The 14631-nt window shown below is 26.1% G+C and overlaps 10 protein-coding genes across 10 annotated transcripts, besides 16 other annotated features; 4 read left to right on the top strand and 6 right to left on the bottom strand.

Moving 5' to 3' along the window:
• Nucleotides 1–37: 37 nt before the first annotated feature.
• Nucleotides 38–1375, bottom strand: EDI_060460 (uncharacterized protein; the record flags this gene model as incomplete). The annotated part of the gene is made up of 1 exon (XM_001734147.1): nucleotides 38–1375. The coding sequence occupies one exon, from the start codon at nucleotides 1373–1375 to the stop codon at nucleotides 38–40; it is 1338 nt and encodes a 445-aa protein (XP_001734199.1).
• Nucleotides 935–959: a sequence feature (AT_rich).
• Nucleotides 1211–1239: a sequence feature (AT_rich).
• Nucleotides 1376–1396: 21 nt separating the features above from the next.
• Nucleotides 1397–1469: a sequence feature (AT_rich).
• Nucleotides 1470–1496: 27 nt separating this feature from the next.
• EDI_060450 (uncharacterized protein) lies at nucleotides 1497–2786 on the top strand (the record flags this gene model as incomplete). Its single annotated transcript, XM_001734146.1, has 1 exon — nucleotides 1497–2786. The coding sequence occupies one exon, from the start codon at nucleotides 1497–1499 to the stop codon at nucleotides 2784–2786; it is 1290 nt and encodes a 429-aa protein (XP_001734198.1).
• Nucleotides 1770–1842: a sequence feature (AT_rich).
• Nucleotides 1955–1982: a sequence feature (AT_rich).
• Nucleotides 2139–2294: a sequence feature (AT_rich).
• Nucleotides 2470–2507: a sequence feature (AT_rich).
• A 2-nt stretch (nucleotides 2787–2788) lies between the features above and the next one.
• Nucleotides 2789–2856: a sequence feature (AT_rich).
• EDI_060440 (uncharacterized protein) lies at nucleotides 2842–3267 on the bottom strand (the record flags this gene model as incomplete). Its single annotated transcript, XM_001734145.1, has 1 exon — nucleotides 2842–3267. The coding sequence occupies one exon, from the start codon at nucleotides 3265–3267 to the stop codon at nucleotides 2842–2844; it is 426 nt and encodes a 141-aa protein (XP_001734197.1).
• A 117-nt stretch (nucleotides 3268–3384) lies between these two features.
• Nucleotides 3385–3426: a sequence feature (AT_rich).
• A 10-nt stretch (nucleotides 3427–3436) lies between these two features.
• Nucleotides 3437–4441, bottom strand: EDI_060430 (glyceraldehyde-3-phosphate dehydrogenase, putative; the record flags this gene model as incomplete). The annotated part of the gene is made up of 1 exon (XM_001734144.1): nucleotides 3437–4441. The coding sequence occupies one exon, from the start codon at nucleotides 4439–4441 to the stop codon at nucleotides 3437–3439; it is 1005 nt and encodes a 334-aa protein (XP_001734196.1).
• A 205-nt stretch (nucleotides 4442–4646) lies between these two features.
• Nucleotides 4647–4679: a sequence feature (AT_rich).
• A 219-nt stretch (nucleotides 4680–4898) lies between these two features.
• EDI_060420 (hemolysin III, putative) lies at nucleotides 4899–5549 on the bottom strand (the record flags this gene model as incomplete). Its single annotated transcript, XM_001734143.1, has 1 exon — nucleotides 4899–5549. The coding sequence occupies one exon, from the start codon at nucleotides 5547–5549 to the stop codon at nucleotides 4899–4901; it is 651 nt and encodes a 216-aa protein (XP_001734195.1).
• A 605-nt stretch (nucleotides 5550–6154) lies between these two features.
• Nucleotides 6155–6203: a sequence feature (AT_rich).
• Nucleotides 6204–6235: 32 nt separating this feature from the next.
• On the bottom strand, nucleotides 6236–6877 carry EDI_060410 (Sorcin, putative; the record flags this gene model as incomplete). The annotated part of the gene is made up of 1 exon (XM_001734142.1): nucleotides 6236–6877. The coding sequence occupies one exon, from the start codon at nucleotides 6875–6877 to the stop codon at nucleotides 6236–6238; it is 642 nt and encodes a 213-aa protein (XP_001734194.1).
• Nucleotides 6878–7139: 262 nt separating this feature from the next.
• EDI_060400 (peflin, putative) lies at nucleotides 7140–7787 on the top strand (the record flags this gene model as incomplete). The annotated part of the gene is made up of 1 exon (XM_001734141.1): nucleotides 7140–7787. One exon carries the CDS (start codon nucleotides 7140–7142, stop codon nucleotides 7785–7787), a length of 648 nt encoding a protein of 215 aa, XP_001734193.1.
• A 386-nt stretch (nucleotides 7788–8173) lies between these two features.
• Nucleotides 8174–8216: a sequence feature (AT_rich).
• Nucleotides 8217–8339: 123 nt separating this feature from the next.
• Nucleotides 8340–8457: a sequence feature (AT_rich).
• A 62-nt stretch (nucleotides 8458–8519) lies between these two features.
• EDI_060390 (leucine-rich repeat containing protein, putative) lies at nucleotides 8520–11105 on the bottom strand (the record flags this gene model as incomplete). The annotated part of the gene is made up of 1 exon (XM_001734140.1): nucleotides 8520–11105. The coding sequence occupies one exon, from the start codon at nucleotides 11103–11105 to the stop codon at nucleotides 8520–8522; it is 2586 nt and encodes an 861-aa protein (XP_001734192.1).
• A 375-nt stretch (nucleotides 11106–11480) lies between these two features.
• Nucleotides 11481–13672, top strand: EDI_060380 (cullin, putative; the record flags this gene model as incomplete). Its single annotated transcript, XM_001734139.1, has 2 exons — nucleotides 11481–13424; nucleotides 13535–13672. 2 exons carry the CDS (start codon nucleotides 11481–11483, stop codon nucleotides 13670–13672), a joined length of 2082 nt encoding a protein of 693 aa, XP_001734191.1.
• Nucleotides 13663–13723: a sequence feature (AT_rich).
• Nucleotides 13724–13730: 7 nt separating this feature from the next.
• Nucleotides 13731–13791: a microsatellite.
• A 60-nt stretch (nucleotides 13792–13851) lies between these two features.
• On the top strand, nucleotides 13852–14244 carry EDI_060370 (40S ribosomal protein S15A, putative; the record flags this gene model as incomplete). The annotated part of the gene is made up of 1 exon (XM_001734138.1): nucleotides 13852–14244. The coding sequence occupies one exon, from the start codon at nucleotides 13852–13854 to the stop codon at nucleotides 14242–14244; it is 393 nt and encodes a 130-aa protein (XP_001734190.1).
• Nucleotides 14245–14261: 17 nt separating this feature from the next.
• Nucleotides 14262–14295: a sequence feature (AT_rich).
• The last annotated feature ends 336 nt before the right edge of the window (nucleotides 14296–14631 follow it).

Below are 14631 nucleotides of genomic sequence, written 5' to 3'. Positions count from 1 at the left end.
TGTTATAGTTTCATTAAGACCTAATTTATGTTCTAATTCATTTAATAATATACCATTTTCTTCTTTTGTGATTGTTATCAAAACTGTTGCTTGAAGTGGGAGTAACAACATGATAAGTAACAACCCCTTTTAAGTTTGTATAATTTAATTTAACAACACCTGCTTGTTGAAAAGTTAATAATTGTTTAGGATGATTTGATCTATAATTACGAATGATTTCTTTTTTCTTTTCTTTAATTTCTGCAAGATCAGTATATTTAATTGAGTTTACTTCAGGCCAATAAGCTGGAGATATAATTAATGTATTGAATGTTTTTGTTTTTTTCATTTCTGCCAATGACTTTTGAACGTCATTAAACATTACTTGAGCAGGACAATCCTCTCCAAATACATTTTTTTGAAGAAATTGGTAAATATGATTAAGTGATTGTAGTTCATCTAAACCACAATGTAATAATTTTGATGCTAAAATATTTTCATACTCAATTAATATTTGTTCACCATAATGTTGTGCAATTGTTTTAAGTATTTGAATTGGGATTTTACCGATATATTCAGAAGGTAAAGGGATAAAAGAAGGAGAAGAAGATGAGACTAAATCCCAATGTTCTGAATGAAAACAATTATCAGGAATATTTTCTTGCTGTAAAAATTGAAGAAAATCAGAGAGTAAAACAATATGAATTGATTGAAATGCAATTTCAAAACACATTTTACAAAGTTGAAGACTACCATCAATAATACAAAGATTTTTCATAGAATTCATTAAAGATATAAGAAAGATTTTACTATTAGTGTTCTTATCATATTTAAAGACTTCGATTATTTTAGAAATACAGTAATTTGCTAATAATTTATTTGAATGACAAATTTCTTGAAAATCAACAAATTGAGGAATTAATGAAGTAGAAATAATTAACTGAGGTAGTTGAGGAATATATTTTTTTAAATATAATAAAGCAATTTGTTGATTAAAATTAGGAGAATAAAAAGGAATTAAAAGTTGAGTAATAATATTTAATTGATGAAGAGAATCTACTTGATTTAAATAATATTGTATTATTTCATGAAGTAAATCACTAGTAATATCTGATACAATTGAATTAAAAGGAAATGTTCTAATTAATCTTAAAGTAGAAATTAATATATCAGGAATTCCTTGGCCTGAATTTGAAGTTAATAAAGATAGTGTTTGTTTTAGTAACAAAGGAAATATATCAAATAATTTATTATATAAAAGTGCTTGTTCATGGACTGTTTCAAAATGTCTTTGATTTACTTGAAAACATATTTGATGAAATAGTGAAAAGAAATTAAGAGTATCAGCAATGAGACATTGATTAATAAGTGAATCTAAACTTGTCTGAGTCTCCATTACAAATTCTAATTTAAGTTCTTTTATTTTTTAATAAATAACAAATTTATTTTTAATAAGATAATTTTTGTTTTATTTTATTTTTCTTTTTAATCTGAAAAATTGAAACTAAGAAATTTTGATGGATTATTTCATTAATATTCAACTTCCTGAAATTTCAATTTCTGAAGGGATTTATTCAGTAGAACTAAAAAGAGAATATTTAGAAAAATTAATGAAGGCAAAATTATCAAGTTGTGATTTATTACAGCGATTTGGAGTGTTAGAAAATGAAATTAATGAAGAAATAGAATTAATTTTAAATAGAGTAAAAATAGGAAATGAACACTTCCAATTTTCAAAACAAGAAGAACTTAGAATTGCATATGGAGTTTATCAAAATACTTTACTTGAGTTATTAAAATTTAAAAAAGAAATAATTGAATATCATTCAAGTATTATTGAAAAATTTATTGAAAATAATAATTCAATAAACAACAAAGTGTCAAGTGGAACTATTATTAATAACATCGATTTTTATTGTTTAATGCCATCTACTTATATTTCATATTTAACATCAAACACCGATGAAATTGAAAGTAAATTAAATCAATTAATTAAAAAAAAAGACCAAGAAAAATTAAATTATGAAACTCTTTTTACTTCAACTTTTGGATATTCAACTGAAAAAGAATTAAAAGATATTATTAAAGAACTGAAAATTATTGATAAAGAAACTTATATTGAAATTCAAAATAATGAAGAATTACAAAAAAGATTTAACAAAATTATATTTAATTTAAATAATAATATTGGTATTCAAATTTATACTTATATTGAAAGTATTAAATTATTTAAAAATAATCAAATTCAATTAATTTCAAAATTAAAAAATATTCAAATAGAAATAATAAAATCTTTATTAAATAGTTATAATATTGATCAGTCTTATTCTGATTTATTACTTATTTTATTTCATAGAGCGTTGTGCTCTTGTTTAGGTTCATTTATTTCATCTATTCCTATTCAAATTTTACCATTATCGAATCAAGAATTTATTCAAAAACAACAACAACTTTTAAATGATAATTCAATACACTCATTCCCTAATTTCCATAAATTTATTTTAAATACTAAATTAAATGAATTTATTCATTCTATTGATTTTACTCAATTAACTATTCCTTATGACTTCATTCTTTCTTTAAATTCTCTTTTTGATGAATTAATAAAAATTTGTAATATTGATATTTCTGGAGATACTATTATTCCAGTTATTGTTTATCTCCTCTTACATTCTTCTATTCCAAATATCAATTTATTAATTTGTTTTATTGATCTTTTTACTCCTCCTTCTCTAATTAAAGGTAAATTATCATATACAACTACAACGTTTAAAGCTGCATTGAATTTAATTATTCAACAATCATAACCTTAAATAAATTAAAACATTTAATTATTTCATTATTTCTTTTTTTTGTTTTTTTTTATTTACAATTTATGATAAACCGTTGATTTCCACTCTTATCATATTGTTGAAGAATAATAGAAGTATCATCAGAATAGTTACCTTCTTCAACTGTCATACATAACATTGGATATTTAACACTCCAAATAATACATCCATTTTTATTACTTTCATAAATTTTCCATAGTTGTTCAGCTTGTTTTCTTTGTGGTGATTGAATCACTTCAATTCTTTCAGGATCATCTTCTGAAGATGCACTTAATGCCAAACGACTTTTCTTATTGATGAGATATCCGTCTTGATAATAAAATAATTGACTAGTACTTCCATTATTGTCAAATATAACAAGGGGTGCTCTACGATATTCTCCACCACCACAAATGTCTAGAGCAAAATTACTAAAATTCTTTGGACAAAACTGGTATTTTAATTGTTTGCCATTCATTTTTAAATAGATGAAATAAATTTCTAAGATTTACAAGAAAAGGATATTAAAGACATTTCAAATAATTACTTTCTTGAAAACCCTATTATTATCATTATTTCATTTAGAAGTAAAACGATTTTTATTAATTATTTAAGAAACAAAAATTATCAAAAAAAAGTTAACTCAATTAGTGAACTTTAGAAATGATTTGGATAAGATCAACAAGTCTGTTAGAATATCCCCATTCATTATCATACCATGAAACTAATTTAACAAAGTGTGGGTTCAAAAGAATAGTAGCAGCTGCATCGAAAATTGATGATCTATTGTCATGGACAAAATCTGATGAAACAACAAGGTCTTCAGTATATCCAAGAATTCCTTTCATTTCTCCTTCTGATGCTTTCTTAATGGCAGCTTTAATTGATTCAACAGTTACTTCTTTTTCGAGTCTGCATGTTAAATCAACACATGAAACATCTGGTGTTCCAACTCTGAATGACATACCAGTAAGTTTGCCATTAAGAGATGGAATAACTTTTCCAACAGCCTTGGCTGCTCCAGTGCTAGCTGGAATAATGTTAGCACATGCACATCTACCTGCTCTCCAATCTTTTCCTGATGGTCCATCAACTGTCTTTTGAGTAGCAGTAGTAGCATGAATAGTTGTCATAAGACCTTCAACAATTCCAAATTCATTATTAATAACTTTAGCAAGTGGTGCAAGACAGTTAGTTGTGCATGATGCATTTGAAATAATGTTCATTTCTGGTTTGTATGCTTCAGTGTTAACTCCAACAACAAACATTGGAGCATCAGCAGATGGGGCTGAAATAATGACTTTCTTAGCTCCTCCCTTAATATGTGCTTCAGCCTTTGGAATAGTAGTGAAAACTCCAGTTGATTCAACAACATAATCAACTCCAAGTTCTCCCCATCCAATTTGAGCTGGGTCTCTTTCAGCTTTAACAACAATCTTATGTCCATTAACAATAATAGCATTTTCACCTGCTTCAACAGTTCCTTCGAATTGTCTATGGACGGTATCATATTTTAATAAGTAAACCATGTATTTTGGATCCATGAATGGATCGTTGATAGCAACTAATTCAAAATCTTTTCTTTCAAGAACGACTCTAGCAACAAGTCTTCCAATTCTTCCAAAACCATTAATACCGACCTTAATTGACATTTTCTAACTTAATGTTTTTTACTAGTTTTGTCTTTCTTTTTATTAGTTTGCCACGTGTGATATACTTATGACTCGTCATTATAGGTTTCTCTTTTTTTTTAGATTCTTCTTATTTTTTCATTTCTATTTCAACAAATCAACTCCAAAATAGCTTTTTTACAATTTGTTCGTTGTTACATAAATATTCTTTTTTTAATGAAAATGGAATAAAAAAAAATAAAAAATCAAAATTATTATTCTTCTTTTAAAGATTGTGAAATTGTTTTTTGTTCTTCAACATATTCAACGATAAAATCTTTCATTTGTAAAATTGGATGAATAAATGAAGAAATAAAAGACTTTTTCATGTCTTCATCAATAGCAATAAGAACAGCAAATGAGTGTTGAACGTTAGCAATTAACACAATTATGTGCCATATTGTATGGTTAAAATACTATAAATTAAATCTTTCGTTCCTTAAGGAATCATAAAATAACAAACTAATTTGTCCCATAAAAAGAATATTGTCCCCAAATAATAAGTAACCCCTCCAGTTAATAACCAAAGTAATAATGATATTGGACAGAAATAAAACCACCCTGGAGCAACTAACAAACATGAAAATCCCATTGACAAATACAAAATTACACCTATACCTGATGATGGAGTAACAAAAACAGTGATTATTAACCCTGTAATTGCTATCATACCTATTAAAAATAATGCTATTACTCCAATCTTAAAATACTTTTTATCGAATAATCGAGATAATATAAAACTAACATAACATCCTAATATCATTATATAAATTGTCATATGATCAAGTCTTTGGAATATGTATCTTACTACAATCATTTGTGGAGTTATCAAGTTAAAAAGATGATATATTGTACTATTACTATATAAAGTTAAACTACTAATACAAAAAGAAATAACTGATGCTTTTTTAATTTCGCCTAATTGTTTTTTCATACATAACCTCCACATAGATTTCAATTGAAATAATGAAAATATAATCCCAATAATATGTGTAAGACAATTAAAACACTCTTCAATTGAAGTTTGTTTTCTTTCATCCTCTGGATGTAATTGTTTATAATAAAATTGAAAGTCACATAAAATGCACATAAACTAAAATAATAAAATAAATTTGTTGATGTTTTTATAGGGTTTTACCTAATAACATCAATAACTCATCAACTAACTGTCACTTCATTATATATCTCTAGATTTTTTAATCAAATCTTCTCTCTCTTTTTAAATATAACTTTTTTGAACAAAAAATTCTCAAAAAATCTTTTTTTCTTCTTCACGTTGTTAAATAACAAATTCGTATTACTTACATACGATTTTAGTTATACACCTAAAATTAGTAATTTTTACAGTTATCAAATTCATCACCGTAATGTTAATTTTAGCGAAATATTAATACCACACTGTTTTAATTAAGTTATTTTAATGAGATTACGTTCTGATTCTTTTTATTATTTACATTATTCTATTATTTAATTACAATAAAGTAATTCAATTGTGTCAAATAATCATTTTATCTTATAAAATAGTTCAATTCAACCAATATTCTAAGAAAATAAGTTATAAAGTATTCAAGAATATTTTTCTTTTGAAAATCAGATGAATAAAACATTTCCAATGAATAAAGCTCTTTGTGAGTGAAGGTATAAGTTTAAGAAAAAGAGGTAATAAAAAAATAAAACAATTCAATATACTGTATGAAAATATTTATAATCATACTTTAAGAAAAAAAATAAAAAAGAAAATAATGAGAGTTCAATGAAGGTAAATTAATACCATAATTAGCCTGAAAGTGCAAGAACTAAATTAACGAACTTATCGAATTCAGCATTGTCAATTTCTTCTCTCTTCATATTAAAGGTCTTTTGATAAATACTTCTGCATTGTCCAAGATAAGCAGCAGCACTAATGAATTGGCTCTTTGAAACCTTCTTAGATCCTAATGATGAACCGTTCATTTTCAATAAAACATCAATTGATCTCTTGTTACAATTGAATCCAAGCATTGGAAGAGCTTGGACTAATTCATTGGCATCAAGATTTCCACTTTTGTCAGCATCAAAGTGTTTAAATGTTTCATTGCAAAGGTTCATGAAATTCCATAAAGCAAGGAATTCAAAGAATCCAATTGATCCAGACAAATCAATATCAAAGATTCTCATTAATCTCTTAATTGTCTTATCATCAACTTTAATTCCTCCTGGGAATTTAGCTTTCTTTAATTCACCAATTTCAAGAGTTCCAGATTTATCTTTATCGACGCTCATAAACCATGATTGAAGGTTTTGTAAATCTTTAGCATCTAATCTTTCAACTAATGGGAACCACCATTGGACTTTGAGATTTGGATCAGAGTTAACAGCAGCTTGAATCATTTGGGTGACAAAAGCATCAGCAGCAGCTTGGATAGCAAACAAAGACATTGAGAATTTGATTTTCAAGTTCGGAACATTTCAATTTTAGTATCTACGATTTATTGTTCTCAGGAAAACTTCTAATTTTAATTTAGTATAAATTGTACAAAAAAATCGGGAATTGAATAAAAACTCTTTATTGTCTCATATTAGAATCTTCTAATGGTGTAAAACTATTATTCTCGAAAGAAAAAAATGACGAACTTAGAGGTTTACGTTACTAGTTCTGTGTTTTTTAAGTTTTCATCTCATTAATTTTATTCAATTCTTAATGTCTTTGTTTGCTATTCAAGCTGCTGCTGATGCCTGGGTTGCTCAACATATTACTGCTGCATATCAAGCTGATCCATTAATCCAAAGAGAATGGTGGTATCCACTTGCTACCTCAATTTCAGGAACTGAATTCAAAGAACTTCAAGATTTCTTTGTTAAAACTGATAAAGATAAATCAGGATCACTTGAACTTGGTGAATTAAAGAAAGCTAAATTCCCAGGAGGAATTAAATTAGATGAAGATGCATGCAGACACTTAATGAGAATTTTTGATGTTGATTTGTCTGGATCAATTGGATTCTATGAATATCTTGCATTAATGAAATATGTCAAATTAACTACTGCAGTTTTCAAGAAATTTGATAAAGATAAGAGTGGAAATCTTGATGAACAAGAAATTTATGCTGCACTTCCAGAACTTGGATTTGATCTTAATATGAAAGCATGCAAGATTTTAATTCAATTATGTGGAAAGGGTCTTCTCACTAAGAAGATTCAAATCTCACAATTCATTGGTTGTGCTGCTTATCTTGGACAAATTAGAACCATTTATCAACATGGTTTTAAACAAGCTCAAGGTGATTTCAATAGAGCTAATTTCTCTAAGTTCATGAACTTGACAATGATGTTGATGGATGATGCTTAAATTTAATTACATCATAATTCAGTCTCGTGAAGTCATTGTTTTTATTCTTTTTTATTGATTTTCAATCTATTAATAACAACTTTGTTTTAATCATCATAAAATTCTATTTTCATTAAATTATTCATTCTTCTTTATTCTACTCATTAGATTCTAATTGTATTGTTCATTAAATCAACAACAATCATAGATAATAATAGTATTGGTAATGCTATTTTTTTATCAATTGATCTCTATTTGAAAAGGGGGTAGTTTAACAGTACATAAAACTTAACTTTATAATAACATAATATTTTATTCAAAATGGTAGTTAGAAATACTGGAGTATAAAACAGACAACATTTTCATTATTCAAAATACTTTGTATTTAATCAAATTTCATCAATTAGATAATATTTAAAGAAAAAAGTGAATAATATAATTATAAAAAATGATTGTAATTTATGTTTAGTAGAATAAAAAAAAGAAATAAATGGATCTTTAGCATAACGGCATTGCAAAAATTCATTTTTCTCCGGAATTTTGGTTGTTGGTTCGACTCCAACAAGGTCCAACTTTTTTTTTTTAATTTAAATAATAACAAAAAATATTTTTAAAAATTGTTATATATTATAACAAAATTTTAATTTATTTTTTTTATAAGAAAATTAAGAAAACAAAAGAATTATTAAAAGAAAGTTAAATTAGAAATCAATTATGCCTTCTTTTAGTGTTAATAACACTTCTTTATTAAAATTAGAAGTGACAAACAACACAAGAAATATTATCTTCAGACCCAAGAATATATGCCATATCTCTTATATAACCTGCAATTTCAGACATTCTTTTAGTTCCTTCTTTCTTTCTACAAATATCAGCTACTTTACTATTAGACAATACATCCCATACACCATCACATCCTAAAACAATACACATATCAGTATCTTTTCTTCTAACATATCTGTTTACATGAGGTTCAGATGATACAAAAGGTTGGAATCTTACATCACCAATAGATCTTGTAATTGCTAAAACACCATTAACTCTTCCTTTAGTAATATATCCACCAACATCAACAACTCTTTGAATTTCATGTTCATTATAAGCTTTATCATCTTCAGTTAATTGTTCATAATCTTGTTTTCTAACAACAATAGCACGTGAATCTCCTACATGTGCAGTATAATATTCATTTGGTGTTACTAATAGTACACATGCAGTAGTTCCATCATTAAATTCTTTTTTATTAACTTCATTTGATAATTCATTAAAAGTTTCAATAAGAGCAGCATCAATTCCTAAATTATTTTCAGTCATTAAATGTTTTTTTAAAATACGTGCAAAATGACATGCAACAAAATTACTACTTTCTGCACCTCCATGTCCATCAAATAATCCAACTAAATGAACACCACCAGCAGTAAAATTTTCAATAATAATTAATGCATCTTCCATTTGATCTCTATTTCCACACATTTCTGAACTTCCAACACTAAATGTATCATTAGAAATAGCAACAGAATTAAATCTCATTGAATTTGGTTTTCCTAATGAAAAATGTTCAAGTGGTGTTTGAGATGTAAAGATTACAGGACCAGTAATTGGTGTTTTTAAAGATGAAGAGAATTTATTTAATTTAACTTTATCATTCATAGTACAATGGAAATTAGTTAAACGAGTTAATGAAGAAGTAAAGAACATTGGGAAATTTTCTGTATTTGAATAATCTCCATTATATGATAAATCTAATGATCTTAAAGAAGTCATTCCACATAAATCTGAAGGACATTTTTCAATTTGATTAGTTGAAAGATCAAGATCTTTTATTCCAACTAAATTAACAATTGGTGTAATTTCTTTAATATAATTACAACTTAATTCAAGAATTTCTAAATTAGTTAATAATGAAAATTTTTCTGGTAATTCTGGAATTTGATTACAATTTAAGAATAATTCTACTAATTTAGTCATAGAGAATAATGATTCAGGAATTTTTGATAATTTATTATGTTCAAGATGTAATGTTGTAAGATTAGTTAATTCACTCATAGTTTCTGGTAATCTATCAATAATATTAATTCCTAATAATAATGCTTCTAATTTAGCAAAACAATTATATGAAATATCTGGTAATGAATCTAAATAATTATTTGACATATTTAATACTACTAAATTAGTACATGTTGTAATAGACATTGGAAATGCATTAAATGAATTAGAAGATAAATCTAATGCTGTTAATGAACTTCCAGTAAACATTTCTAATGGAATACTTCCAAGCATATTTTTTTGAAGAATTAATGTTTTAATTTCTCTTAAACATTTAATATTAGGAAAATCTTTTAATCTATTTTGTCCAAGATTTAATTTATGAATTGAATATTCCATATCTGGTAAATCAAGTTCAATAATTTGATTACAACTTAAATCTATATCTCCTGAACATGGTAATTCTGTAACTTTTTCAAATTCTCCATTAGATAAATTAAGTTCTGAAACTTTAGTAAATTTTTGAAGACCAGCTGGTGGTACTTTAACTGATGTATGTTGTAATGTTAATTTACGAAGTCCAACAAGTGACATAAATGATTTAGGTAATGTTTTTAATGGTGAATAAGAAATATCAATTTCTTTAATTGTAGTTAAATTTTGAATTTGATCATTAATTTCATTAATTGGGTTAGCACTAACATCTAATACAGATAATTTTGTTAATTTACATAATGATGGTGTAATTTTATCTATCTTATTATTAGAAATATCAAGAATTTGTAAATTACTCATTTTAGACATACCATTTGGAATTGTTGTAATTTTATTTTCTTTTACTTTCAATACAATTAATGATGAAAGTTCTAATAAAGGTGTTGGGAATGATGTTAATAAATTATTAGAAATATCAATAAATGTAAGACTAGTTAATTTAGATAAATGTTTTGGTACACTTTGAATTCGGTTAATTGATAAATCCATAAATCTTAAAGCATGTAAAGAACCAAAATCATCATCAATTTTAGTTATTTGATTAATAGATAAATTAATTTCTGTAAGTGACGTTAATTTAATTGACTTACAAAATCTTTTTAAATGATTACTTGATAAATCTAAAGTTTTAAGACTAGGAATATTTATTTGACTTGGAAGTGTTTTAATCATATTATCATTTCCTCGAAATTTTTGTAATTTTGCTATTGAATTAATTTGTGATGGTATTTCTTGAATACGATTCATTGATACATCTATTAAAACAACTGTCTTTATTTCTTTCTTTACTTCTTCTTGTGGAAATTCTGTTAAATTCTTCGCATGTTTAACAATCTTCGTTTCAGTTTTCTCAGCCATTCCTTTGGAACTGATTTTTAAGTTTTTTTCTTCTTCTTTTTGTTTTGGTTTAAAAAATAGTTCTTTTTCTATTAAAAACTGTTTTGTTGGTTCAATATAAAACAATTCGGTTGTTAAAAAAAACTTAAAATAGTTCAAATGAAAAATAATCCACTTCGATTATCTGATTTGATGAAGAAAGTGATAGAAGGTGAAATGACTGACAAACAATTTGAAACAATTTTCAGAAAAAAGATGGACTCTACAAATAATACTGTTATAGTTAGTGATTTATTGTTATTCAGTCAAAACGAAAAAGATGAGAGGATTGAAAGCAAGACAAAGTGAGAAATTAATATTGAAAATAAGATTGTGATTGAATCTAAGTAACGCTATATGACCTTATTGTCTCCTAAAGCTTTAAGTACAACTGAATATAATAAATTATGGAAATTTATTGATTCTAACTTGGTCTTGTTATTTTCTTCTGAACCTACAAAAATATCTGAAATGGAACTATATCACTTTGTTTATGTTATCTCAATTGCACCAGGAGAATTATGGAAAACATTATATTCTAATCTCATTCTATTTCTTAATCATTTTTGTGAATCTCTTTGTTGTAAAATGACAGTAAAACCAATTACAAACTTATATATTCAAGAATATTTAAAATATGAATGTGCCTTAAAGAAAATGGAAAAAATTTGTAAATATCTTACAACATATTATCTCCATGAATCAATTATTGATTCAGGTAAACGTGTCTGGAAGGAATTAGTTTTTAAACCAAATATTTTTGAAATTATTAATGAATGCCTCTGTTATTTAAATGAAATTCGTCAATCAAAAATGGATCCATCATTTTTACTTACATTTAAAGACTGTTTATTATCTCTTGGTGCAACATCTCAAGCGTCTAGAGAAAATTATGAAATATTTGAAGATGAATATATTAAAGATTTTGAGTTACATTCTAGTTCTCTTCTAAAATATTGTCAAAGAGACTTTTTAGAACATGTAACCATTATGGAAAAAATAGAAGAAGAACGTGTATGGGTTTCACTAGAGAATACAACAAAAGCAAGAGCAAAAAAGATATTAAATGATATATGGTTAGAAAAAAGTAATTGTGTTAGTCAGTTATTATTACAAGGATTAGATAAAGAAAATGATCTTGTAGAAATGATTTTTAATGGATGTAAACGAGCTATTGACACTTCCCTCCTGGAAAAATTAAGAGGAGTTTATGCTAAATGGATTTTATCAATAGCTTATAAAAAACTTGATAATTTTTCTGGTGATAGAAATGGTTGGATAGAAAATTTGGTTAGTGTTTTAAGATGTATTAATAAATCACTTGATCTCTTTCATAACGATTTATCTTTTATTCAGACTGCTCAAATCACTATGAAAAATATTATGTCTTCAGTTCCTCATAAAAATACACCAAATAATGCAATGTACATTGCCCTTTATTTACATGATTTATTACGAAAACACCACTCCCATTCTCTTTGTTTACCATCAACATTAAACTGTAGTGCAATAGAAGTACTTGACTTAAGTAATTATCTACAAGACAAAGATGTATTTGAAGAATGGTATTTAAAATTATTAGCAAAACGATTACTTAATAAAGAAGCTACAAACACAAGTATGGAAGAAAACATAGTTAACAGGTTAAGAGAAATGAGTGGTGTGTCATACGCAACTAAACTAGGAAGAATGTTCTCAGATATTGCTTCAAGCATATCTCTAACAAATGACTTTAATAATTCTATCAGATCAACTATTCTTGATGTGAGCATAGGTACTGGAGGAACGTGGCCTTTAAAACCAAATGAAAGCATAGAATTACCACCTCCAATGAATGATTTACTTAATTCTTTTGAATTTTTTTATAAGAGGAAATATGAATCAAGGAAACTTCAGTGGGTAATGAATATGTCTACTACTCAAATAGAATGGAAATATAATGGCGATTCAAAGAAAGTAGTTCTTCCAACATTAGCTGTTGCATTAATTATTAGTAAAAGTAACGGTTTTCAAATGAAAAATGAAGGAGAAGTTTATACCATATACCAAGCACTAATTAAAAGCGAAATCTTTGATTCAAATGGTAATATTACAAGTAGTTTTCTTCAAGGCTATCATAAAAAATTAGGAATGGCTGAACAAAAAACCAATGAAAAGATCAAAGAAGATCGTAGTGCTTGGGGAGAGGCTGTATGTGTTCGGTTAATGAAAAAAATGAAAAAGTGTAGAGAATTAGATTTGATTAATATGGTGATTAAAGAAAAAGCACCATTTATTCCAACAGAACAATTTGTCCAAAGTGTAATTGAGAAGCTCATTGAGAAAGAATATCTTGAAAGGGATAAAATAAAAGGAATGTTAAATTATCTCTATTAAATTAACTGTTTTTTTTATTTTGTTTAATAAAAAAGTCTCAGTCAAATCAAAGATTTTTAACATCAATTATATCAGATGTCCCTATCTTTCAATTCCTCACCGACAATAATTTTATTCTTTCTTCTTTATTTATCTTTAAAAAAAAAGAAATACTATATTGTGGTAATAAATAACTTAACTAAATTAAATAATTTTGTAATATAAAATAATTAATAAAATATTTTGTTATTGAATAACAAAAAAGAAAAAATAAATGAAAAAAAAATAGTAATAAAATTATAATTAATAAGAATTGTTTTTAAAAGAAACCCTTAGGAAAAACAAAGGAACTTAAATTTGACAGGAGAAACTCATGGTCAGAGTTAACGTTCTTGCTGATGCTCTTAAATCAATTACCAATGCTGAAAAACAAGGTAAAAGACAAGTTATGATCAGACCAGCTTCAAAAGTTATTTGTGAATTTTTGAACGTTATGATGAAACATCAATACATTACTGACTACACTGTCGTTGATACCCACAGAAGTGGAAAGATTGTTGTTAACTTGAACGGAAGACTCAATAAATGTGCTGTTATTTCACCAAGATTCAATGTTACTCTTAGTGAATTTGATAAATGGGAAGCTAACTTACTTCCATCAAGACACTTTGGAGCGCTTGTTTTGACCACATCATATGGTATTCTTGACAATACTGAAGCTAGAGCTAAACATACTGGAGGAAGAATTCTTGGATTTTTCTACTAAATGATTTTCTCGTAAAGAATTTTTAATAAATTTTTTTGTTTTAATTTAAAAGAAAAGAAACTATGAAAGAATCAGATAGGAAAAGATGAATGAGGTAGTATCATTAGGACTTGCTAGAATTAAAAAAAGTGCAGTTGAATTAATTGACGAAGAAATTGTTGGAAGAGAAGAACAAAAAAGAGGAATCGAAAGTAATATTGAAGTGTTTATTCAAAATCCATGCACTAGAATACTTTTTATTAATGGTACACCAGGAACAGGAAAAACAATGATGGTTCAATATTTACTTAAAAAACACCAAAATGAAATTATAACATTTTTTTTTAATGCGATTAAAGAAAAGAGTATTAATAATATATGTCGTAAAGTTGGAGGATTAAAGAAAAG

Source organism: Entamoeba dispar, genomic scaffold, assembly GCF_000209125.1.
Source record: "Entamoeba dispar SAW760 scf_1105229457981 genomic scaffold, whole genome shotgun sequence".
Lineage (NCBI taxonomy): Eukaryota > Evosea > Mastigamoebida > Endamoebidae > Entamoeba > Entamoeba dispar.
Note: the sequence above shows the minus strand (reverse complement) of the source record. Positions and strands in the feature narration are given on the sequence as shown.